We start from the raw sequence: 26,364 nt of genomic DNA, 5'->3' as shown, positions 1-26,364 counted from the left end.
TGTATTTTACTCCACTTAACCTCTGTTTTGTGGAGTGGGTGATAAATAAACTATTATTAATTACTGCTGATTTGAAGTGGGATGCTCATGTTTGAAATATGCTCAAACAAGCTTCCCCTAAGGGATCTTTTCAACTTTATGGTTCTTTTATGTGGCCAATACTAGAGTATGCTTGTCCAGTGTGGCATTTCGGTCGTTCTTCAGGGCATATTTATAAGGTTGAAAATGTCCAAACCCAGAATTATAAATGGTGAAGGGAAGGTTCTATATCATTATCTATATCATATCACTATCTATATCATTATATATTACCAGGTACCTATTTCATTATCTACTAGTTAAGTTCGAACTCACCATATTGGCCGAGAAAGGGAATCTCCTGTGCCTCCGTTTCGGTACCAAGACCCTGTCTGTTCCCCCATTACGTTCCATCATCCCGAGCCCTACCTTCCCGCCCACAACAGACCTTCCCCTATAAAGTCCCAAAATGTCCTCCAATTGATTCCCATCCATCAATTTTGTTTCGCGTTTTATTGAATTGTAAAATAGTCAGGAAAACTAGTCATTAATTTTACTCTTATGTTTTTTCTCTTTTTTGTAGTTGTTGTTTTTTGTTTTTGTTTCTTTTAAACTAAGTTTTGACTCATTTTATTTAGGAATTTGTACAATGGATTATGTTTGACGTAAACATCAACAACAAGCAGATAAATAGAGAATTCTTTTCGCAGGAAAGTGAAATTCTACATTTGAATGAATATTTTGGCCCTATGTCCAAGGGCTGGTCTCAGCGAAACTAACAAAAAATAAAAAGAAATGATACTTACAATAAAATACGACCATTAAAATTAAAAAGAAAATTTAAAAAATTTAATTTCTTCATTTTAGTTTTAATGGTCGTATTTTAATGCTGGTCTCTTTTCTTTTATGTTTTTATGTTTTGCTGAGGACAGTCCTTGGACTTCAGGCCAAAATGTTCATTTCAGATATAGAATTCCTTTGTCTTGCGAAAAGAATTTCCTATTGCTCTTCTTGCGGTTGATGTTTATTATGGAAATGCAATGTGGTCTTCGTCGCGATTTACGTTTGACGTGAAGTCCAAATTCACTTGATGTGAAAATCAGTGATGGCAAAACTTTTCGTTATGCTATTTGTGATGAGAAATTACAATTTGGCAACCATGCTATGAAAGAAATTTTTGAATCAAATTCAAATTCTTCTTCTTCAAACATTCGAGAAAAGCTTCGAGAAATATGCCTGCCAAAGGTTCTTTAAGTCATGAGATTCAGCTCAAGTGACGTTGTTACAAGTTGTTCTAGTCAATCAAATTTTGGCTTCAGTTTTAGGTGAACCTTATATCAAGAAAGACAAAGAAGGTCAGAAAGCCTGTATATCTGTCATGTTAAAGTCATGGCAACTATTGCTGTCACTTGCAGAGCTTGACTTTGCAAATGGTCAAGCAGAATTACCTGGTCAGAATTGCCTCAGCGAAAAGAGAAAATGATTCACCAAAAAAACAAGAAGAACAATAGGGAATCTCTCAAGACAGTGGGAAACAAATTAGAATGAATTTTTTGGCCCTATGTTCAAAGGCCGTCCTCAGCAATACAAATAAGAAAAAACAACTCACTAGAGGAAAAATCAATAAAACTAAAATGAACAGTTTTTTCAAAACAGTCCCAGCATCCTTACCTCAGCGAAGTTCAACTTCGCTTCTGAACTTTTGAACTTCACTGAGGTAAGGATGCTGGGACTGTTTTGAAAAACTGTTCATTTTAATTTTATTGATTTTATCCTCTAGTAAGTTTTTTTTATCTTATTTGTATTGCTGAGGACGGCCCTTGGACATAGGGCCGAAATATTCATTCTAATTTGTTTTCCCACTGTCTTGAGAAATTCCCTATTGTTCTTCTTGTTTTTTGGTGTTTGTGATGGAAAGGCAGTGTGGTCTTCGTCGCTATTTAAGAAAATAATTCATAAAAAAGGTCTGGAAAAGGGGGATCTTTCGTCTAACCCTATGCTGCTTATTTGATTGGGAGAGATGTAGACTCATTAAGAAAAGTAATATTACTAACAAGCCACAGTCAACACAAAATTCCAAAAATATTATTTCTTTTTAACACACATCACATATTCTTTTTTGGCAGTGTCTAAGAAATTTTGTCAAACTGTTTGTGGTAACGAACTGTAGTAAGGAGCGACCCGACTCAATAGTAACCAAAACAATACAAAATGGAACTTTGATACCAATAGCTACATCAAAAGAATTGCAGTTTAATGCTGATTTTAAATATATAAGTTTCATCAAGTTTAGCCTTACCCATTAAAAGTTACGAGCCTGAGAAAATTTGCCTTATTTTAGAAAGTAGGGGAAACACCCCCTAAAAGTCATAGAATCTTAACGAAAATCACACCATCAGGTTCAGCGTATCAGAGTACCCTACTGTTGAAGTTTCAAGTTCCTATCTACAAAAATGTGGAATTTGGCATTTTTTGCTAGAAGGCAGATCACGGATGCGTGTTTATTTGTTTGTTTGTTTTTGTTTTTGTTTTTTTTTTTGTTTTTTTCCCAGGGGTGATCGTGTCGACCCAGGGGTCCTAGAATCTTGAAATAGGGCTCATTCTAACGGAAATGAAAAGTTCTAGTGCCCTTTTTAAGTGACCAAAAAATTGGAGGGCACCTAGGCCCCCTCCCACGCTAATTATTTTCCCAAAGTCAACGGATCAAATTCTGAGATAGCCATATTATTCAGCGTAGTCAAAAAACCTTATAACTATGTCTTTGGGGACGATTTACTCCCCCACAGTCCCCGTGGGAGGGGCTACAAGTTACAAACTTTGGCAGTGCTTAGATATAGTAATGCTTATTGGGAAGTGTACAGACGTTTTCAGGGGGATTTTTTGGTCGGGGGGAGGGGTTGACAAGAGGAGGATATGTTGGGGGAACTTTCCATCGAGGAATTTTTCATGGGGGAAGAAAATTTCCATGAAGGGTGCGCAGGATTTTCTAGCATTATTTAAAAAATGAAAAAATAAATATGAAAAGTTTTTTCAACTGGAAGTAAGGAGCCGCATTAAAACTTAAAACGAACAGAAATTATTACGCATATGAGGGGCTCACCTCCTCCTAATACCTCGCTCTTTACGCTAAAGTATTTTTAGTAATTTAAACTATTTATTCTACGGCTTTTGTGATTCAGGGGTAATTCTTAATGAATTGGGACAAAATTTAATCTTTAGTGTAAAGAGCGAGGTACTGAGGAGGGGGTGAACCCCTCATATATGTAATAAAAACATGAGATTACAAAAGTTCGTTACGTATGCTAATTTATAAGTTACGTTTATATTTTACTAATAAAAACATTCGTAAAAAATTTAAAGTTCTAGTTGCCTTTTTAAGTGACCAAAAAATCGCAGGGCAAGTAGGCTTCCTCCCCCGTTCCTTTTTTTTCTCAAAATCATTCGATCAAAACTATGAGAAAGCCATTTAGCCAAAAAAATAAACTTGCAAATTTCGTGTTAATTATTCCTCTGCGGAGAGCCAATATCAAAACATGCATTGATTCAAAAACGTTCAGAAATTGAATTTAAAAAAAAACAAGTTTTTTTAGCTGAAAGTAAGGAGTGACATTAAAACTTAAAACGAACAGAAATTACTTTATATATGAAAGGGGCTGCTTCCTCATCAACGCCCCGCTCTTTAAGCTAAAGTTTTTTACTGTTTTAAAAAGCAGAGTTGAGAGAAAGAGTCAAACTTTAGCGTAAAGAGCGGGGCGTTGATGAGGAAGCAGCCCCTTTCATATACGAAGTAATTTCTGTTTGTTTTAAGGTTTAATGTCACTCCTTACTTTCAGCTAAAAAAAAACTTAGTCTTTTCTTATTTAATTTTAATAAGGAGCTAATCATTATCTTATATCTTTCCCATTAATTTCTAGCGTATCCATTATGTTTCCTCTCTAAATAAAGTTTCCTTTTATCCTATAGCCCTAAATTTTCAATATAAGACAAGTTTCTTATCAGCTTTTTGTTTAAGTCCTTACAGCATTTTTTGACATGCTTTCGAGCGTACCTAAAGAGAGATGGGAAAGATAGAACAAAATTTGCTATACAACTGACTAAAATACTTCTTTTGAGCCTGCTTGAATTTTTTTTTCTGGGGGTAAGTGCCAATACAAAGTTATCTGAATGGTTAGTGCTTTCTCAGCAGTAAGGCTTAGGGAAATAAGCAAAATATGTTTCAATAAAAGTACAGAAAAGGGGTTTATTCATGTCTTAGAAAGTCGTGGAGTAAAACATTCGGGAGTGTGTCCACCCTTATTTTTCTTATAACGCCATATTACTTCCTGAATGGACCTAAGCCCTAATTTTGAAAATATTTTCAAAGCTTTATCCACTCTTTCGCCTCTTAAGAGGCTTAAATAATACTTGTAAATCTATTTTCCATAAAAAAAAAAACTTAGTGAGAGAAAAAGCCTAAATAAAATTAGGTTTAATATGTGGAGACCAGAAGACAAAACTGCAATTTCTTCCTTTCGTTTCAAAGCTAAGATTTGCATGATAGGCTGAAATCTTAGGCCCGTAGAGTTCTGACATTAACGCTGGCTTTATGTTCTTTTAGTTTGTAAGCCAATTTACAGAGAATAGTTGAAGTAGATTTAGCGTTAGTTTTGTCACGTCTCTTACGATAAACAAGCTATTTTAATTTCCGGGCAGAAAATCCAACTTAAAATGAATTGGATAAGAAGTTAATTCGACTTACTTGCGTAATCATACCCAATTTCCTTTTCAAGCATTTCGTTATAAGGAAGGTTAGTCAAAGTAAAATCAAAAGCGCGCCAATCGACCAATTTGGCGAATGTCCTGATAGCGTCAATAAAAGTGTTGCCAAAAAGACGACATGTTGATGGACCAGTCACTTGAGAGTGTCCATCAGGTTCATAAAGGAACAAAAGCTTCTTCCAGTTAAACCTACAAAAACTTGGGATTAGATCCGTTTTCCGTTGAATACACTATGAGGACTATGATAATACAAATGACACTATAGGACTTAAGCTTTACGGTTAGGAGAGGTAGAAGGGGAAAGTAACCAAACTCCAGTTTGTAGTATATTTTGTTCGTTTCAAGTTTGACTTGAATGTTCAATTCAATATTTACTCGTTTTAATATTTTTTTTTATTCATGTATATTTTTACCTTTTATCTTTATGTCTGCTATGGTAGTTATTTTAATCTCTATTCGTTTTCGGTCAATTTTATTCTTAATAGTTATTTATGGCCGTTTTGAGTTTGAATTATAAAAGGAATTTATTTCTTCTGGTGTTAAGTTTAATATGGCTCTTTACTTCCCTTTGAAAAATATCTATTTCGGAAAGTTTGCTTTATTAACTTTTGTTCATTATTTATTGCCAAAGTTTTGTTTTTGATCTATATAGTGAATATTTCTCGTGTTTTTCACGTGTCCGGCTTATTAAATATTCTATTATTAAAATATCCGATCCTAATTTATAAATTTTAATTAGTATGTTTTTATTTATTTCAACCCCCCAACACTCCCTGAAATTTTCAGCTGAATACCATTAGCCGTTCCTGGGATATTACACACACGCTGTTCTGGCAACCAGAATATATATCATATCTTTGGATCGAGATCAAGATCCCCCTCAACATTTTCTGAAAGTTTTAACTTAGTACGCTTAACCATTCCTGAGAAATTGTACAGACCATTTTAACAAGCTGGATGTACATAGTACCTTTTGATTTAGTTTGAAATCCCCTGAAAGTTTCAACTAAATACTTTTGGCCAATCCATCCTCAAATATTTCAAATACGCACTTTTCACTACTGGGATACAAATAATTACATTTTGATTGAGGTCGAAATCCCCCCTCAACCCTGAAAGCTTCAACTTTTCAACTTTTGCCCTTTACTATTTCCGAGATATAGCAGACATGCAGTTTTGAAAACCAGATGCATAAAGTGTCTTAGGATTTAGTTCAACATCCCATCCCGTTTTTTCATCATTTTCAACTTACTAATCTTAGCCGTTTCTGAGGTATTAAAGCTAAACCCATTATCAACAGGGATGCATATAGCGTCTTTAAGTTTAACATTCCCTCAAAATCTCAGAATGTTTCAACTTGATATCCTTCCCTAACTGCTCTTGAAATATTGAAGAAATGCCATTTTGACAACCTGGATTGATATAGTCTCTATTGATGTTGTTTAACCTTAGCATACCATGAATGTTTCAACTTAATACCCGTAATAATTCTTGAAATCAATATATATACGCTCAGATACACACACGCACACGCACACACACACACACACACACACACACACAACACACACACACACACACCACACACACACACACACACAACACACACACACACACACACACACACACACACGCACACACACACACTCTCCTCTCTTTTACTCTCTCTCTCTCTCTCTCTCTCTCTCTCTCTCTCTCTCTCTCTCTCTCTCCTCTCTCTCTCTCTCTCTCCTCTCTCTCTCTCTCTCTCTCTCTCTCTCTCCTCTCTCTCTCTCTCTCTCTCTCTCTCTCCTCTCTCTCTCTCTCTCTCTCTCTCTTTGGGAGATGGTGCTTAAAGTAGTACGTGCATCATCTCCTCCTTTACAGGCTGAAAATCGATTACGAGGATCAGATTGTCATGTATTGTCGTTTGAATTTGTTATATTTGTAAATATATCTTGTGATATTTTCCTCATTTCTTAATTGCGTTAGCCATCACGGTAGAAATATTTATCCCGATTTTCAAATCATGCACAAAGAAAAGGGATGACATTTTCAGTTTGGAGAAAACGAAAGACGTTATCTATTATAGTTAGTTATTACATTTATTAGAATTTAATAAAGAAGAGTATTATTATAATATATTTATATTTAAGTATTGGTACAGATTTTTGTCAGCAAGACGATTTTTCACTACAGAAAAAAGAAATCATAACTTGTGTGTTATTCACTATTTCTAGGTAATTGGTCTTCTAGTATTCTGCTGTGTCCCAGTTTAGGAAGTCGACCATCCTTCTTTCTGTGACATATATGACAATCAGAGACTACAAATGTTTTTTGAGTCGCTTTCCATCTATCAATATGTCTCTGGGAAAATTGTCGCATTATAAACCATTCAGAAAATTAGATAATAGGTGAAAAAGATCTCTACTTAGAAAGAACAAACTTCATCCATGTAACATTTCTATGGAAAAATGCTAAGCATTACATATGAGATTTCACTGTAGATTTTATTTGTTCAAAAATGAAAGTGAAGTATATTCGTAGAAACACACATTTTTTAAACATACAGTTGATTTCATTAATGAAGGTATAGTTTAATAATATTGTTTAATAAATATTTGACTATGAATTAATTGTTGCGCATAAATCATTGGTCAAAGTTTCTCTTGGAAAAAGCTTACATCACAGGTCATTCGGAAAATCAAAATGATGGACTTCAACAATTTTCGGTCGAGAAAAAAGGCTTATACCATTTAACATTCCAATAGAAAGCTGCAATATGTAATATACAAGATTTCAATTAATAAATTCGGTCGTTAAAAATAAAAGCACAGTGGACACGGAAATATAACGTTTTGCAGAATCAATTTTTATTTCAACGGCTAAATTAAGCCTAGATTTTGTGAATACAATGATTTCTATGTATAGTGGTACAGATTTTTAGTAGTAATTTTTGTTATGTAGCAAATATTTGACTATAAGTGATTTGTGGGTGGCAGACCATTTAGCAGTGTCTCTGGGAAAATGTTCAAATCAAAAATCATTCAGAGATCCAGGCAATGGATTTGTACAATTTTCTGTCAAGAACGAGGGGGTTTTCACCGTTTAATATTTCCATGGAAAATTATTAAATCTATAATACATATTTTACGTTGGAATTTGGTCGTTAAAAAGCGAAAATCAAGTATATACATAAGAAATACGTTGGGTAGAATATATTTTCATTTAGAAGGTTAAATTAAGTAGCCTAAATGTTTTGAATACGCATTGCGTTTAATTCATAAAAGTTTAGATGTAGAATAATATGTGTTTTCCAGCAGTAAATGTTTGACTGTAGTGTTTGAATGTTTTGTGAGTCGCAGTATATTACTCAAATATTGTATGGGAAAATTTCACATCACTAATCATACAAAGAATCAAGTTACATGATAACATGATAAGTACCAGTTATCATTATAACATGATAACTGGTATTACATCGTGTCTTTCGATTTACCTTGTTTCTTCGATATTAGAAAAGTGTGTTTCCCATAAGGGCTTAAAGTGCAAAATTTTTAGGTTCACCTGGAATAAAATGCACTTAGCCCTTTTTTCCAGTGTAAAACTTGAAATTCCACTGCCGCCCCCATTTCACCCATTCTTTCTCCAACATCTTCAGGAAGTTTCAGCCCCATCACCAACAGTCTCTTAGACACTGCGGATATGTTTTTCGATAAAACTATTCCATATAGTTTCCTCAAGTTAGGTCTACCCTCCCAATATTCATAATGCAGCCTAAAGTTGCTTGCCCCTCCATTCACCACTCCCTAAAAGTTTCAAACTGACACTTTAAGTTGTTCGTAGTTTCGAATGCCATACTGCTTTTCCATGGCGTACAAACAGCAGCTCAATAGGGATAATCCTTTTATTAGACGATGAAAACAATGAACATCATCTCTGGATATTTCGGTCACATACACATTTGACCGAATCTGCAGATAAACTGATGACCGCCCTCAGCAGATAAACTGCTGAAATCTAGTTTGAACTTTGAACCTAACCTAGTTTTCGATATTTGTTAATCCAGTGCTTTCCGAGAACAAATACCCTTTTACTGGTTCCCAACCGTTCCCAAGATACTGCATATAAGTTATTCCGACTACCTCTACACATAGTGCATTTTGATTTTCCTCTGCCTCTTTAGGCAAATCAAAATTTTAGATCCATTTACCCCATCCAAAATTTTTTGAAAGTCAATTCAATTTCTCAAGCAATTCCCAAGTTATTGTAGATAATTTTAAAACTGGGGTGCACACAGGGTCTTTTAATTCACTTAGGTACATGTGTCATATCCAGAGTACACCTTTGGAAGCTCTGGTAATGGCTTAGAAAAAGATCCGCAAAAGTTCATCAGACAGTTGTTTTCAAGCTGATCGGACAACTCGATCCCCCAAGCCGTTCTGGAGCAATTGTAGGTGTGATATTTTGATAGCCTGAAATGGCACAGTGATTTTGGTTTACCGCGCTATTTTAAAGGGAATACTCTTTAGACCAATAGAATACATAGTGAAAAATTCTCTAAACAGATTGGGAAAAAATGTTCAGCTTCCCTGTCTTTTTTCCGGAGTCGAAATTTATGGCTTATTTAATTTATGGCAAAATCAAGCCATGGCCCAGACATTGTAGATCCATGGCAATCTCAAAAGGAGCTTTTGATATGCCTCGTAAATAAACCACTATTAGTCCGTAAGAAACCACTAAAAATAAGTCTCATAGGGGGTCATAGCTCAGAAACATTTAGATAGATTGCGGACAAAAGGGTTTTTGAGCCTCTCCCCCCCCCCTATTAACTAACAGAATTTTCCAGTCTGCCTGCTCCTGTACCTTCCTCTTTTCCCCGACAAAGCACGAAAGTGCATGAAAGTATCCTTGACACTCCACTTTGCACCCTCCAAAAACTCTCTTATAATTCGATCTACTTAACCATTCTTGGGATACCGTTTGTAGATATAACGTCCTTTGACATTACAGGTTTAGGTGTGTCATTTTAGGAGCCCTCGAAAAATACTGGGAAGTCTTGGTCTATCAAACAAGCCTGAAGAGCTCCTAGCTGATCGGACAACCAAGATCAAATATGCCTGCCTTTTCTACCAAACCTTACATAGTTCAGATTTACATAATTGACGGCTGTCACTCTAAGGGATGCGGTGGTTACGTCGACTCCAGTTGCATGTTTATAAGCTCTTCGATAATTCCGTGCAACGTGATTACCTCAAAATTTTGATTCGATTTCATGGCAATCACGAGGGGCCTAAGGGTGAAAGGAGCATGGAAGGAGGCTGGTCATCCTCCAGTCACATTTGACCCTTGAAATAGGCGCTAGAGCTTCTAAGTTTTTACCGAATGAGCCTCCTCCCAAGTTTATATGACATTATTTTTTATACGGGGATGTTGGAAAAATGAATAATACATAGGAGATGCATGGTTCTTTAACGAGGGCAACACTCATGCGTTGCCCTTGACAGCGTTTAATCCCTTTTAATGATGACCATGGTTCAAATACAACGAGTGGTTTGTCAACTCTAGAAACGGTCAGCAGGGCCATGTTCTTTTGTTCTTTCACCGAATAATCCGCTTTAAACTTGTCCTTCCCTTAAAGTTTATTTTGGTAGTTAATCGATTGTGGGTCTGGAGGGCTGGTTTTTCAAAAGCTATTTGAAATAAAAAGAAGTTGTATGACAATGTATCATTCAAGTAACAGCATAATGTTTATTTAGAGAGGTATCGACTGATTGAGCGTCTGTACTAAGGATTTTAAACTTCCACAAATTTTATATTTCGAAAAGATCGACAGTTGTCTGTCGTTTTCACTATGTTTCCTCAATCAATTCTCCCTTTCAAATTTTGCTTCACTCTTTACTAGCTGTTTAATAAATTTGATAACAGACAAAACAGCTAAAACTACTTCTAATCAAAGCTTGGACTTAGATCTAAGGATGAATTTACAATTCTAATTCTACAAGATGACCAATTTATAAGATGCTCTTTAATAGAATACACTTCTAAATTTTTTATGAGATCTAACATACTGAATTGCATTTTTTTTTCTTTTTTTGTAAATGCAATTCATAAGATGACAATAGTTTTAACAAGTCACGGCTTACAAACTTCGTGACAATGACATACCACTTTCCTGTGAGGTGAAACAACATAAAAGCTTTAAAAGTTATATTTAACTAAAGATATATTTAGCTTCGTCATTTTTTAAGTAGGCTTACCTTTATGTATGACCATCTGTTCTGAAATTGCATTCAGATTAACCTGTTACGCCTTAGAAATAATGTAGATTTTTTTTCAGGAACTATTGGTGTGAATTATTTAATTTTATATTTCAAAAAATAATATATGTGCATGTTATGATGAAAGACCGAAATCTGGTAAATGTCTACATTCACTTGTGAATTTCCGAAATTCCTTTTTTTTTTTTTTTGCTTAGATTCAGTCAGCTTTGTCAGTCTCGTGCAAGATTTGATTGTTAAACTTAAAGCTACGTTAGATTAGGTCAAATTAGCTTCCAAATCTTAGAAATGGGTTAAAAACCTAACCTAACCCAACCTGTCCCTATCAAACCTTGATAAAACTGAAAAATCTGAATGACAAAACATGACTAAATCCAAGGAGAAAAAAGAAATTTCGGACATTCACCTAGTGAATTTCGTCATTCTCCAGCCTTTGTCTTTCACTGTAACCCATTTTCCAGGCAGTTTGAAATACTGCAATAGACTTTTTGTCTGTTTCACTGACAAAAGTGGTGCGGGAAAAACACTTTGATTTTGCTTCTCTGCGGTGCATTGACCCAATAGGTCAACACTTCGGAACTTTAAATAATTCGATCCAAGAACATTTCTTTTATCTTCACAATGATGTCAAGTTTCTTAAAGATGGTGCCAAATTTGGCATTTATGCTCAAAACCAGCCCTTTTTTCTATTCCTTTGCCCCTTTCAAATTCCCCAAGCATAAAAGCTACTGTTGTTTCACTTAGCTCCAAAATAGCAAGCATCATCTAATATTTGTTTTAAGGTGCTATGTTATTGAGGAAAATTAGAATAGCCCTAGCTTTTGGATTTTCTTTTTTGGCTCAAAAATAGCAAATTTAATCCAATATTTGTTGTAATTTTCATTAAAAAAAATGCAAAAGCTAACACTATTGTAATTTGCCTCAAAAATATACACCTGGTCAGGGCTTTCACTTCTAGGGAGATTACTCTATTTTAGGGAGAAGTCACTTCTTTTAGGGATACATATTTTGAATCTAGGGATAAAGGGAACTCTGGGGTAAAGTAAATATTTTCAGGGAAATCTGCGGTAAAGTAAGGATTTTAAGAATGCCATCCAAGAGTCTGTTGCAAAGTGGCCTGAGTTACCAATGTTAAGAAATTGGATAGATATAAAGAGTATCAAACAACTCAAAGAAAAATACTTATGTCCCGCGCTGTAGGCTCAGTTTGAAGTATGAACACTGTGGGAAATCAGAGCTCACTAGGCATGCTCTAACCAAGCTGCATATAAAAGCAAGCAATGAAATTGAGACAAAGGTTTGCAGTTGCAGCATTGAAAACTTCTGACTGTGTGGGCAGTAATTCCAAAGTAATTGAACAGTGCATCTGCATGTTTTTGGCAGAATATAATCTGCCATTAAGTCTTGCAGACAGCTTGGTCCTTTCCTAGTTTCCGAAAGACCAGGCCCTAGCAGGTGTCACTCTGGATAAACAGAAAGCTACAAACAGTGCTGCAACAAGTACTCCAAATTTTTACTTAAGTATCAAATATCAAGTACTTGCCAAAATTGTACTTAAGTATTATAGTACTTAAGTAATTTTTACTTAAGTATTACTTCAAGTACTAATTCAAGTGTTTATTCTATGTATATATATATATATATATATATATATATATATATATATATATATATATATATATATATATATAAGCAGATAATAAAGTAGATAGTCTTTTTACATAAATTATCACTGGAAGACCGAATCTGAGAAGGCACATCTATTAAACCAAATCGAGAAATTATTTTTCTGTTTTGGTGCCATCTAGGAAGCCGGAGGAGGAATTTGCAATATCTGAAATAAGCCGCGCGTAGAGTATGGGGATTTTTCTTACGAAACAGATGAGCCATGCCTGGTAAAAACAAAAGCACAGGGGCGCAATAAGCGTTATAAATCATGCACGAACCATTGCGGTTGTAACGGCTTTTGTTTGGGGATATTTTTCCGTAAGCGACGCGTAGGTTTTTCACGGCTTGATTCACTAGGGATGAAAAGGTAGTGGAAAGTGCTGGACCGAAACACAGACCAAGCCAACTAACTAAAGAAGAACATGGCAGAATTGCAGTCCCAGCAACGAATGGAGCGACCACATAAAGGCTATTAAAACAAATAAACTCGCATTTAGACGCATTAACTGACGGTCCAATCTTAGGTTGTTCATTGGTTAATATAGTAAAATTGTAAAGCAATCCACGGCGAGTCCTGGCAACAAGAAGAACGTCGTCTGCATATGCAACAGAAGACAAACCAATATTACCGTAAGAAACAGAACTTTTAAGGGGACGCAGGAACGATGCAAGCACACATTTAAATATACTAGAAGACAATACGGCAGAAGTTGCAGCCTATCTATTTCTAGCAGCAGTTTTCACACCATGAAGTGGCAAAAACCATGAGACTAAGTCGAAAATCTTCTGAGAAAAAAGGAATAAAATAAGAGCTAAGAGCTCATATGGCACTTGTGACGAGGTCGGAAGAGCCAAGAGCTCATATGGCATGAGCTCTAGCAAAATTATAAGAATCAATAGATTAATTTAAAAGAAAAATCAGAGGCTAAATTCTGGTCGGCATTTAAAATAAGAGCTCTGAGACACAAGGTCCTTTTAAATATCAAAATTCATTAAGATCAATCACCCACTCACAAGTAAAAATACCCCATTTTTCTAATTTTTCCTCTCCCTTCAGTCCCCCCCCCAGATGGTTGAATCGGGGAAATCAACTTTATCAAGTCAATTTGTGCAGGTCCCTGACACGCCTGCCAATTTTATTGTCCTAGCGCGTCCAGAAGTACAGAGCTCGCCAAAGCACTGGACCCCCTAACTACCCCAAACAGAGTGGATCCAGTCCGGTTTCGTCAATCACGTATCTACGATATTTTCTTATTCTACCCACCAAGTTTCATCCCGATCTCTCCACTCTAAGCGTTTTCCAAGATTTCCGGTTTCCCCCTCCAAATCTCCCCCATTGTCACCACAACTGGTCGGGGTTTAAAATAAGAGATCTGAGACATGAGTTCCTTCTTAATATCAAATTAAAAAATACCTCACGAACGGTCCCCCGCTCTTAAGTTAAAAATACCTCAATTTTTTTAATGTTTCCAAATTAACACTCCCTCCAATTCCCTCAAAGAGAGCGAATCCATTACGGTTATGTCAATCACGTATCTGGGACTTGTGCTTATTCTTCCCACCAAGTTTCATCCTGATCACTCAACTCTAAGCGTTTTCCAAGATTCCCCCCCCCCAAATCCCCCCAATGACACTGGATCCGGTCGGGATTTAAAACTAGAGAACTGAGTTACGAGGTCCTTCTAATATGAAATTTCATCCGATGAAATTCAAGATCCGATCACTCCTTCGTAAGTTAAAAATAACTCATTTTTTCTTATTTTTCAGAATTAACCCTCCCCCAACTCCCCAAAAGAGAGTGAATTCGTTCTGTTTATGTCAATCACGTATCTAGGACTTGTGCTTATTTTTCCCACTAAGTTACATCCCAATCCCTCCACTCTAAGCATTTTCCAAGATTTTAGGTTTCCCCCTCCAATGTCACCTGATCCGGTCGGAATTTAAAGTAAGAGCTCTGAGACATGACATCCATCTAAATATCAAATTTAATTAAGATTCGATCTAATGTTTCCAAATTAACTGTCCTCCCACTCCCCCCCCCAGATGGTCGAATCGGGGAAACAACTATTTCAAGTTTAATCTGGTCTGGTCCCTGATACGCCTGCCAAATTTCGTCGTCCTAGCTTATCTGGAAGTGCCTAACTAGCAAGACAGGAACTGACTGACCTACAGAATTTGCTATCACTGTATTTCACTTGGTAAATACCAAGTGCCATATAAAGTAATTTTTCTCTGGGGACGGAATATTTGGTTTAAGGTTGGCTTCAGTATGACTTATTTTGGAAAAGGGTTATTTCCAGGCTTTGGGCAAGCCATGGGTGGAAGTAGTTATAGGTCCTACTAAACTCAAGGAAAACTCGACTTTCTTAAAACTTGAAACCCCCTCCCCCTCGCCCAATGGCTTGTGATATTAGAGCTCGATATGAGCCCTGATTCTAGTCATCTTTGAACTAGCTTTCCTTTGGATCCGTTGCTCCATTCGCAAGTTATACTAAATTAAACCAAAAGCCTGACTTTTTTCGGCACTTAAACCCTCTCTCCCTCGTTCAATTTGAGCTAGGGTTTTCATCACAAAACTTGATGCCTGTCACGGTCTTAGGCACCTTTGGTTTAATATTCACTAAGATCCATCAATCTCTCGCAATCTACACTGAATTAAGTGAAAAACTCAACTTTTAATTAAGCCTGGGTCTCCATCCCAGAACTCAATGCATATCATACTCTTAGGCATCTGTATTCAATTTTCATCGAAATTCATCTCCATATGCAAGTTACAGTGAATAAAATGAAAAACTCGAATTTTTTAACATTTAAAGCCTCATCGCCCTAATTAAGCTCAATTTTAATCCAAAGAGTTCAATTTCAATACAAATCCGCTATACTCGATTGCACAGACGGATGGACAGACAGACAGATCTGAAAAACCTATCTTGATGGACATTTTCCACTGTCCAAATAGGTGATGATACCTGTATGATGATATGCCATTGTTTTCCTTGTTTTGGATCCAATTAGCCAACATGGCTACCTAAGACGTTGTAAAATCCGTCCGTCCGTCTGTCTGTCTGTCCGTCCGTCTGTGTAATCACGTATAGGGGAAGAAACATTGGTTAGACTTGGATGAAAATTTTGATGGCCAGATTTGGCGCCAGATTTACCTGCTAAAAACAGTTTTTCGTTTAATTCAGAGGAACTTGCGAATGGAGTGATGGATCTGAATAAAAATTGAACCAAAGAGGCCTAAGACCATGACACATATCAAGTTTTGAGATAAAGACCCTAGCTTAAACATAATAAGGGGGAGTGGGTTTTAATTCCTGAAAAATTTAAGTTTTCTGTTTAATTTAGTATAACTTGCAAAAGGAGTAACGGATCCGAATCTAAACTAGACCAAAGATGCCTAAGATCAGGGCTTATATCAAGTTCCGATATCACAAACCCTATCTCAAATAGGGCGGGAGGGATAGGGTTTCAAGTCTTAAGAAAGTTGAGTTTTCCTTTAATTTAGTAGGGCATATAACTTATGAACGGAGTGACAAATCTGAAGTCAGATTGGTCTGAATACCTGAATTTGCTGAAAGAATTTGACAAAATACCACTGTATTGGATCCTGCTAGAATTACCTAGACTTATTAATTGCAGACAAAATTTAGATGGAAAAAGATTCATAGCTTCAGTAGTTTTACCAATAATATGGTCCTGAAGATGATGAAATGGTAGAAATCTGGTTCAGTTGACGAGATGACAAAACTTAAACACTAATGTTAGAAATATAAGCCCAAATGGACTATAGTATGCAACATTTAGCACAAAACAAGGGATTTTAGCTCACTGTCGACCAGTGAACTGCGAAATAATTTCAATTTTCTTTGTTATATAACTTTTAAACAAAATTAGACCAAGTGTTAATCATACTATAATTTTTCTTTTGTCAAAAACAAATACCTTATTTCATATCCAAAAATAGAGCATGGAGGTATATCTGAGTTTACTCTAAATCTAAAGGGTGATGTTTTCTTGTACATTGCCAAAGCACAGACACACAAAAGCTATATCTGAGTTTGCTCTAAATCTAAAGGTGATGTTTTCTTGTACATTGCCGAAGCATCCACACACAAATTTTCGTGTCAAGGGTAAATTATTTGAAAAACAAGTACATTAAAAGTATTTTAAGTAATAAGTATTTAGTAATCTTACTTAAGTATAAAGTAACAAGTACACCCTAGAGTTTTTAATTAAGTACAAGTTCAAGTAATGGAAAATTTTACTTAACTAGTACTTCAGGTAAAAGTACTTCAAGTAAGTGACAGCACTGGCTACAAACATATTGTCACAAAATGTTCTTTGATATTACACCACCAGTTAATTCAGTTCCTTAGAGCTTTAGAGCTTCATTTGGGAGATACCGAAGCTGAAGACGTGTCAGTTAGCAGTACTGGATGAAGTTATTTAATCTGAAGCCTTGTAGTGGCGAAAACAAGTACCTGGAATTGCAGAAGTGCATATTGCTGATCTTCTGTTTACCTTTTAGCAATGTACCAGCTGAGTATTTGTTTAGTCTCCTGAAATTAGTCAAATCAGACATCCAAAATAGTATCGAGAATGTCCCACTAGTCTCACTTATTTGAATCAATCACTGATTGAAAAACGAAGATAAAACTTCATCAACTGTCAGCATACCAAAAGCTGTTGCTGGCTTCAAGAAGAAGACAAACACTAGTGCTTGGGATGACACTTAATTAAACTGTTTTATGTGTTCTTGGTAGTGTAAAAGATATTATATATATCATTATCTGAAGTAGATATTACAATTTGATGCCCTGCTATGTTTTTTTGTGTATATTGTATGGAAATATGAGGCAAATTATCCCGTTTTTTATGGAGAAAAATGGGAGAAATCAGACCTAAAGACAGAGAATTTTAGGAAAAATTGCTATAAAAATCGGGATAAATTGAAGTCGAAAAGTGGAAGCACTGCACCTGGTATTTGCTTCCGGTGTGTTTGATAGTAAGAGTATATGGTTCGGTGTCTACCACCCTGATTGCCACAGACTCACTTTACTAGTACCTGTAAAGTACGTCACTGGGCTATTACTCTATTCATCATTTTACCAATGACATGAAGGTAGATTTCCCTACCCTAAAAAGTCTCAGCACTAGATAAAAGGAAGATCAACTATCAACTCTGTTCTGCAGATGAACGTGACTTATTGTTTTTGATTACAAGTCACCCTAATCCGTCAAGCAAAAATTCTCAAATTATCAAACTTTGAAGCCTAAAAGTGCCGAAACCATAGATCTTAAGGGTCTTGATATTTTGGACAAAGTTCATTTGGCTTTCAATGTTCAAATGTCACTCTATCTCCTCAATAGAGCAGCGATCCAGAAGCTGTGTAACTTTAAAGCCTTCGACAAACTTTACTTGACTTCTTTTACTTGCCTGTCTAAATTTAAGACAGTCTGAACAATTCCATACCGAAGACGCTTTCATACGGGAAGAATACATAAAAGTTGTGTAACCTATTGAAAATGCTAACTCCCTGTCACCTTGGCCAAACGTACTACCCATAAACGTCAGTTGATTGGTGATAATGAAAACGAGCCTTAAAAAAATAAAGAAAATATAGTTGTAGGAGTATGGCTGTACTATTGCAGCCCAATTTGCAGATCTAATTATACAAAATAAAAATTGTTGAATTTCTTCGTTTGGAACAAGACGTTACCTTCTTACCTTTTCACTAATAATTTAAGCATATTGTGGGAGCCACAGACCCACTAATGTCCTCAAATCATACAGACTGAAACTCTTTATATGATTTTGACTCAGACAAGGTAGAGCTTACCTATCTCTGTGGCAAAAAAATTGCCTAAATTTTTCATTTTAAGATCAAATTCTTTTGATCGTAAGTCATTTCCGTCTCCAATCATGCGGATAAGGAATATTTGCCATGTTCCGGTTTAAACGTGGTTCGTGAATACATCTCTCCTAAGAAGCTGGTCGTGGCAGGGTCAGGGGAAGCTGAAGGGACTACCACCATGCTCTAAGAATCCAGCTGTATAGATTGAACGCTCCTCCTTAATTTCGCCTTATGTTTTGTGCAACATGTCCGGCTTCTGCTTCAAGACTTGACTAGGAAAGTTGGAGTTAGTAAAGGGGTGTAAAACGTCTAATGTATACATCCACTCTTACTTGAAACAATCCTTACATAATTCTGAATCAAATAAGGTGTCGCGTGCCTACCTTTTCTTCTAAAAAGTTGGAGCTCATATTGGGAAGGCATCACTAGAAGGGCCATAGGCCTATTTTAGTCTTCCAGTCATGCAAATAGAAAACCCTTGAAGATTTTTGTTCAAACAAGGCAAAAGACTCCTACTATTGCACTAAATTGATGATGGTAGGAAGCATCATGGGACTAATTTTTGCCCCTTTTAATGCTGATTTAAAGTCCTTGTGAAATTCAACTTCAACCCAAGTGCAAACATGGGTGCTTTTTTGCGAAAGAAATTGTGGAATATGGAAAGGTGTTTGAGGAACAACAAGCCCAATATGTGCCTCTAGTCATATTGATTGCTTATCTTTGTATTATACGGTTCAGAAAATGTGCCACATGCCATCATTTCTACTACTACTACTACTACTACTACTAACTCACCGCAGCATCAAGCCGCCTGAGGCCAACAGAGCTACGCACGCCCCTCCTCTAACCTAATCTATTAAAGGCCTCCCTCTTCACACCCTCCCAGAAAGTTCCCATTTCCTCTAAATCTTTATTTATGACATCCCCCCACCATAGACGAAGACGACCTGCTTTCCGTTTAGCCCCAGACGGTTGGCCAAAAAAGACAATCTTTGGCAATCTGTCATCCTTCATCCGCAGAATATAACCTAGCCATTTCAACCTTTCTTTCGTTATAGCCCTAGAAAGTGGGATTGAACCACATTTTTTTGTAAAACCTGCTGTTTGAAATACGGTCAGTCAGCTGGATACCCAGAACAATCCGTAGGCAATTTCTGTGGAAAACATCTAATAAATTTTCATCCACTTTCCGGAGTGCCCATGCTTCAGAGCCATATTTAACCACTGTCATCACTGTAGCTTCCAGCATTCTAATGTTGGTTTGCAGACTTATCTTCCTATTCTTACAAATTTTTTTCAACTGTGAAAAAATACCCTGAGCCTTGGCTATTCTACTTTTTAACATCTTCACTGCTCCAACCACCTTTACTAATAATGCAACCAAGGTAAGTGAAGCTGCTCACCTGATCAATCTTTTCGTTACCCAGTATCACCTTTTCATCGTCACTTATTCCTAGACTTAGTGACTTTGTCTTCTTAACATTTATTTTCGAACCTATTCTAGCACCCTGAACTCGCAAAACCTCTAAAAATTCACTCATTTTGCTCAAACTTTCATCTAATATACTTAAATCATCGGCATAATCTAAGCCCAGGAAAGTTTTTCCTCTTCATTTGATTCCGTGGTCTTCAATTGCCTTTCTTGTGCTCCTTAAGACAAAGTCCATCAAAATGATCCATATAAAGGGGAATAGAACTGCTAAATGCTAATTGTGGAAAGAAGGGCTAATAGGAAGTCATAGAGCCTGTTTTGTCTTCCAGCCACTCAAAAATAAATCCTTGCTTTATTGCAGGTCAATCAAGGTCCTGCATGCCTACCTTCTTTCAAACAAGGAGAAGGGGTGAAGGGTATTGGAGGGGCCCGCTTTGCTTCTCAAATAATACAGCCCAATAATTCTTCAATGATGCCAGGTAAAACAAGGTTCAACATGCCTACCTTTCCACTTTGACTTAGTGATAAGAGGAACGAGATGGGGGGGGGGTGGATGTGCCACTTGCAAACCATATGCCTCCAATAATAAAGATGTTTAATCACTGCGCGTTTGTTTTTATAGAAATTCAAGAATTTTCTTGGGAGACAATAGTTGTTTTGGCCATGGGTTGGTTCGGACCATTCAGCATCAAGTATTAAAGAGTGACCAATATTGCGTGAAAGTTTTAAAAGTTTCTGCATGCGCGTTTCGAAGATATTCCCGGTGCACCACTTATAAGGTATACTTTTTATTTTTTCAAACATGATCCAGGCTGTGTAGCTGTGTTATTTACACGAGTACATAGTTGAGTTTTGGCAGGTACTTAGCCTTATCATGTCGCTAACTACAGCTAGTCACAGATTGGAGTCATCTTACCTGTTTTTTTTTCTTTTTCTAGAAGCCATTTTTATGAATAATTTGTGTGGAGTTGATTCAGGCGCCATATTATCACTTAGCCTTATCATGTCACTAACTACAGCTAGTCACAGATTGGAGTCATCTTAACTTTTTTTCTTGTAGAAGCCATTTTTATGAATGGTTTTTGCGGAGTTGATTTGGACGCCATATTCGGGATGGTTGGTAAGACTTTTTGAAAGTTTCAAAAACAATCCTGTTTTTATGAATAATTTGTGTGGAGTTGATTCAGGCGCCATATTATCACTTAGCCTTATCATGTCACTAACTACAGCTAGTCACAGAGTCACAGACTACTAGTCTTGTAGAAGCCATTTTTATGAATGGTTTTTGCGGAGTTGATTTGGACGCCATATTCGGGATGGTTGGTAAGACTTTTTGAAAGTTTCAAAAACAAACCTGTTTTTATGAATAATTTGTGTGGAGTTGATTCAGGCGCCATATTATCACTTAGCCTTATCATGTCACTAACTACAGCTAGTCACAGATTGGAGTCATCTTAACTTTTTTTCTTGTAGAAGCCATTTTTATGAATGGTTTTTGCGGAGTTGATTTGGACGCCATATTCGGGATGGTTGGTAAGACTTTTTGAAAGTTTCAAAAACAATCCTGTTTTGTCAAATTAGCCTGAGGAGTGGAGAGACAAGCGCAAAGAGAGATACCAAGGCCATTTACAGCATCCGATTAAATTGCAATTGCGTCTAGCACAACGACATAGGCTACGGATTTGTTATTAAAACAGATAAGCAACCTATTATCTTTCTAGATGCCAATGAAATTTTCGGTGGAAGAGCAGCCATCCACCACCGAATATGGGGGTTATGAAAACGGCTAATGCAGCAGTTATCCTTGACAATGTTTTAACCTGAAAAACGCCAAGGAGTTTGGCGTTATAGTTGAAACAGCACTAGAAGACAAGTAGAGACTTCCGCAGCAGCAGAGTATCAAGCCCCAGAGCCTAAACAAGCCTCAGCGATAGAGAAGGCACCTGATCTTGCATCACCTTTTCCGAAAAGTTAGCTCATAATAGGCAAGTCTTCAAGCCCAACAAGGAGAAGGTGCTTTCAGACAACCTTCAAACAGTTTCAGCAATGAATGAAGGCTTAACCACCATTGAAGCTTGCAAGCTCATTATCGATTTTCTCAAGCTGATAAAAATCAGATACCCTTCATCCTGGAAAATCAAGGCACTAGCTTCGGTATGCTGGATGGCTGTATTCCTTAAGCAGAAGAGTGAAATTTTTATCAAATCCCCAGAGGCAACAAGTCAAACTAGAGCAAGTGGTTTCGACGAAGTGGTTGTGGGGTGATTATTCCATTTCCTTTCCCTAGTCTATACTAAATACCAAGCCCTACGGACCGAATTTGCAACACCGATGAAACAGGTGTCCCAACAGTATAATCGTCTTCTAGGGTGCTTGTCAAGAAGGGTCAGAAGTAGGTGGCCCAGACGAAATCCACAGAACGTGGTCAAAATGTGATAATGGTGTGTGGGTTGTGCGACAGGTAACCACGTACATCCGGTTTTGTCTTTCCAAGGGTTAATTTCAAACCACATATGCTGAAAGATGGACCCCCTGGTGCTTTGCGACTAGGTCATCCAAATGTGGATTAATTCTGACACCTTCTTGGAAACGATGAAACATTTTGTGAAGCATACCAGGTTATCAAAGGAAACAAAAACTTTACTGTTACCGATCAATCATGACAGTCACCTCGTCATCAAAGTAGTCAACTACTGCAGAGAAAATGTGGTAATCTTATTTGCCTTCTCTCCTACCTGCTCGTATCGCTTGCAAACTTAGATGTTTCATTTTATGGACCATTCAGAGCATTGGGGAGAAGCAGCTTTGATGTGGGGTTGAACCTTCGTTCAGGCCGACTTATCTCTGTATATGAGTTAGCAGAGTTCAGTCGTGCTCCATATCTCTAGAATTTCAGCATGAGCAACGTTGTGGCTGGCTTCAGGAAGCCCGGACTGTGGCCATTCGACCACAACACTTTCTGCTGTGCCGACTAATCTGCTGCTTTGGTTACAGATCGTAAATTACTGGACGGACATTTTCAACCTGCTGTGTCAGATCCATATAGTCCAGATCAAGGTACTGAAGAAATTCGAGAGCCTTCTGTAGTCTTTTTCGTAGCTTTTGAGCAACTAAGACCGTTTCCCCGCGTGCCACCTATAACTACTGAGGATAGAGGAGTAAAACAAAGGGGAAAATAAAGAATACTTACTGAAACATCGGAAAAGAAAGAACTAAAGCGAATGGTAGAAAATAGTAAAAGGTCAGAAAAAAAGTTGCCGCCACAGTTCCAAAGAAAGCAAGAAAACCGATGGTGGCTAACCGGAGAAAAGATAGTGAGGATGAGTTACAAGAACGTCTATTTAGACAGTTCTGATGAATCTCTTCATCTCGGAGAAACGGAACCGAAAGATCTATTTGATGTTTGTTAAAAGGAAAATATTTCTTCTGGTATTAAGTTTAATATGGCTTTTTACTTTTCTTTGAAAAACTTCTATTTCGGAAAGTTTTCTTTATTTTACTTTTGTCCGTTTTTATTGTCAAAGTTTAGTTTTGTATTTATATAGTGAATCTTTCTCCAGTTTTTCACATGTCCAGCTTATTAAATATCCAATTATTAAAATATCCGATCCTTATTTATTACTTTTATTTATTTCTTTTATTAAGTGTGTTTTTATTTATTTCAACTCCCCCCTCAAAACTCCCTGAAAGCCTCAACGGAATACCATTAGCCGTTCCTGGGACATGGCACATACGCTGTTATGACAACCAGGATGTACATAATATCTTTGGATTGAGGTCAGAATTCCCTCAACATTCTCTGAAAGTTTCAGCTTAATACCGTTAAGTGTTCCAGGGATATTGAACAAACTATTTCAACAAGCTGGATGTACAAAGTACCTTTTGATTTAGTTTGAAATCCCCTGACAGTTTCAACTAAATACTTTTTGCCAATCTATCCTCAAATATTTCAAATTCACACTTTGGACTACTGGGATGTAAATAGTGGCATTTTCACCTATCCGCTGATTGTGCTCGTGAAATTCGTCGTCAGAAGAGGAAACCTTTTCTTATGTTAGACGTGTAGCAGTAATTTGTGATAATGAAGTAGAGCTGAATTGGACAAAGTTTGTCTTTCCTGATCCCGTTGACCAGGGTCCAGTTTCAAAATATAATATGTTGAAGCTTCCTTGCCCAGTTTAGACTGATGGTACAAAGAGAGCTGCAACAGTTCTCAGCTTCAACTTTACTACTACTACAAACAACTCACAGAAGTACCAAGACGCCTGAGACCAGCATAGATAGGCACGCTCCTCTTCCATAACAATCTGTTCAAAGTCTCCCTCTTTACACCCTCCCAGGAGGTTTCCGTTTCTCTTAAATTTTCTTTGTGACATCTTTCGCAACCTGATGTCCGTTTAGCCATTGACGGTTGGCCAAAAAGGACGATCTTCGGCAATCTGCCATCGTTCATCCACAGAACGTGCCCAAGCCATCACTTTGGTTTTTATAAATTTAACATTCGCTAAAGAAGTTTGTATTAACATGTTTAAAAGCAATTGAAGGTTTTATAACTATACTAAAAAGTGTCCAAAGCAATTCATGTCCCGTCTGAAACAACCCTGTACTCTGGGGATGTTTCGGCAGAATTCATTTTTATTTTAAACTGTTTTTGAAAAAACCTAGGAAGATAAAAATCGGGAAAAATTCTCGTAGGTGCGGAACTTCTGGAAACATATTGGGGTGCTTGAAACGCCTAAATATATTTGTTAGTTAACGAGATTTTTGAGAAAGAAAAAAAATGTCTGGGTCAATCCTGGGCTCCCCTACTATCTGTCTACTTTTCTCGTTAATAATTAGCTGCGAAAGAGGACTTAGTGCATCGTTTCCGCAATACGCCACAACAATAAAGTTGTCAGTCCCTCTCAATCTTAAAATGGTGTACCATATGAGCAAATTTAGTATGAAAATCTTGTAAAACTTTCAGGCTGAAAAAGTCGTCTTTCCTGAAAATGTCGTGTCTCCTGGATCACATTGTATCACAAATTGCTTCTTTCCTGTATCTTAAAATTGTGTTATTAATCATTCAATTGTTTGTTCTGTTTATTATATTTAAAAATTACAATATATAATCCCCTGGAACTACCCCTGGTTAAATGTAAGTTCAGAGCATAAAGCAGATTTTTACGCTACATATTTTTATTGTTCAGGAATTCCTACTATAATTGAAGCTAGATCTAAAGAAAATATTCAAAGAACACTTGTTTGCATTGTTTTCTTTTCTAGTTCCATTTCATATTTCCTGTATCTAGCTTAGAAATTTCCTTTACCTAGCTTAGAAACCGAGTGAATAATGTTGATCTAGAAGGTTTGTGATCTCAATGTTTTCAACTTCTTTTGTCGTGTTATTTCGGGACGAGTGGCCAATGTTGAACTAAGATCTGTTGCTTATACTTATCAGTCTGTATTGACCTGTCCATGTCGACCTCTATCTGTCATGCTCTGTGTGTTTCATCCATTGAGTTAAGACTATACATTTATATGTGCCAAGTCTTCTGGTTTGAGCTTACCAGGTTGAGTATACTGTACTAAGCTATCTATATCGGTATGCTGGTTTAACAGTGAGAGGTAGATACCTTCTTGACTTGTCCTGGGTCAAGTTGACGGCATTACTGAGTTAATGATGTTGATTTTTTATGTTCTTTGTGTGGAATGAGTAGTAGGCTACGATTAGAAAGAGGTGAGTTTCCGAGTTATTGAGTTTTTTTATTCTAGTTTACTGGGTTGTGTCTTATCTAGTTGCCTGTAATGAGCTATTGATTCTGAATTTCCTGTATTAAGTAGCCGAAGATAGAATGGAGTCACTTACCTCGGTAATTTTGGGTAATTTTTATCGTGACCTGGTGCAATACTGTTTTAGTATGAAAAACTATAAATGAGAAAATACATTTATTATTTTCTCTTGTGGAAAGATTACATATGCCGGATACGTTTTGATGTTATATTGACATCAAAATTGTTTCTTTTTCTTGGGGTTTACTTTACTATTGGAACAACTCTCTTTTTAAGTACTGTTCCTTGAGCTGTACAAAATGCCATATGACGCATACAGTGTAATAATTCTTACTTGTTTAAAACAGAAATAGCTGCTTTCGATATTCCTCTGAAAGTCAGTCCTGTTCTTATAGTGCCATAAAACTCGGCTGAAAGGTTTGTCTTGTTTTTGGAAAAGTTGTGAACTAGGCCTCCGCCTGTCATTAGCGGCATATCCCAGAATTTCATAAATCTTGCAACTGGTGCTGAAAGGTTATATGCAATAAATTAGCCTCTGTGTAAACAAATGTTAGGGATAAAGATAGGACACCGATCGCTAACTAATTTGATTCTGGGC

At 36.7% G+C, this 26,364-nt stretch overlaps 1 protein-coding gene across 1 annotated transcript in view; it reads right to left on the bottom strand.

The window, feature by feature from the left end:
- Positions 1-1,320: 1,320 nt before the first annotated feature.
- LOC136031547 (atrial natriuretic peptide receptor 3-like) overlaps positions 1,321-26,364 on the bottom strand; it is a 43,363-nt gene continuing 18,319 nt past the window's right edge. Inside the window, exons 2-4 of the mRNA XM_065711216.1 lie at positions 26,101-26,272; positions 4,757-4,965; positions 1,321-1,349 (exon numbers count right to left, since the gene is read on the bottom strand). Coding sequence (XP_065567288.1) covers positions 1,321-1,349; positions 4,757-4,965; positions 26,101-26,272 — 410 coding nt within the window. The remainder of the gene's footprint in view (positions 1,350-4,756; positions 4,966-26,100; positions 26,273-26,364) is intronic.

The sequence above is a fragment of the Artemia franciscana genome, chromosome 9 (genome assembly GCF_032884065.1).
Source record: "Artemia franciscana chromosome 9, ASM3288406v1, whole genome shotgun sequence".
NCBI classification, from domain to species: Eukaryota; Metazoa; Arthropoda; class Branchiopoda; order Anostraca; family Artemiidae; genus Artemia; species Artemia franciscana.
The sequence above is the reverse complement of the archived record's forward strand: the minus strand, read 5'-3'. Positions and strand labels throughout refer to the sequence as shown.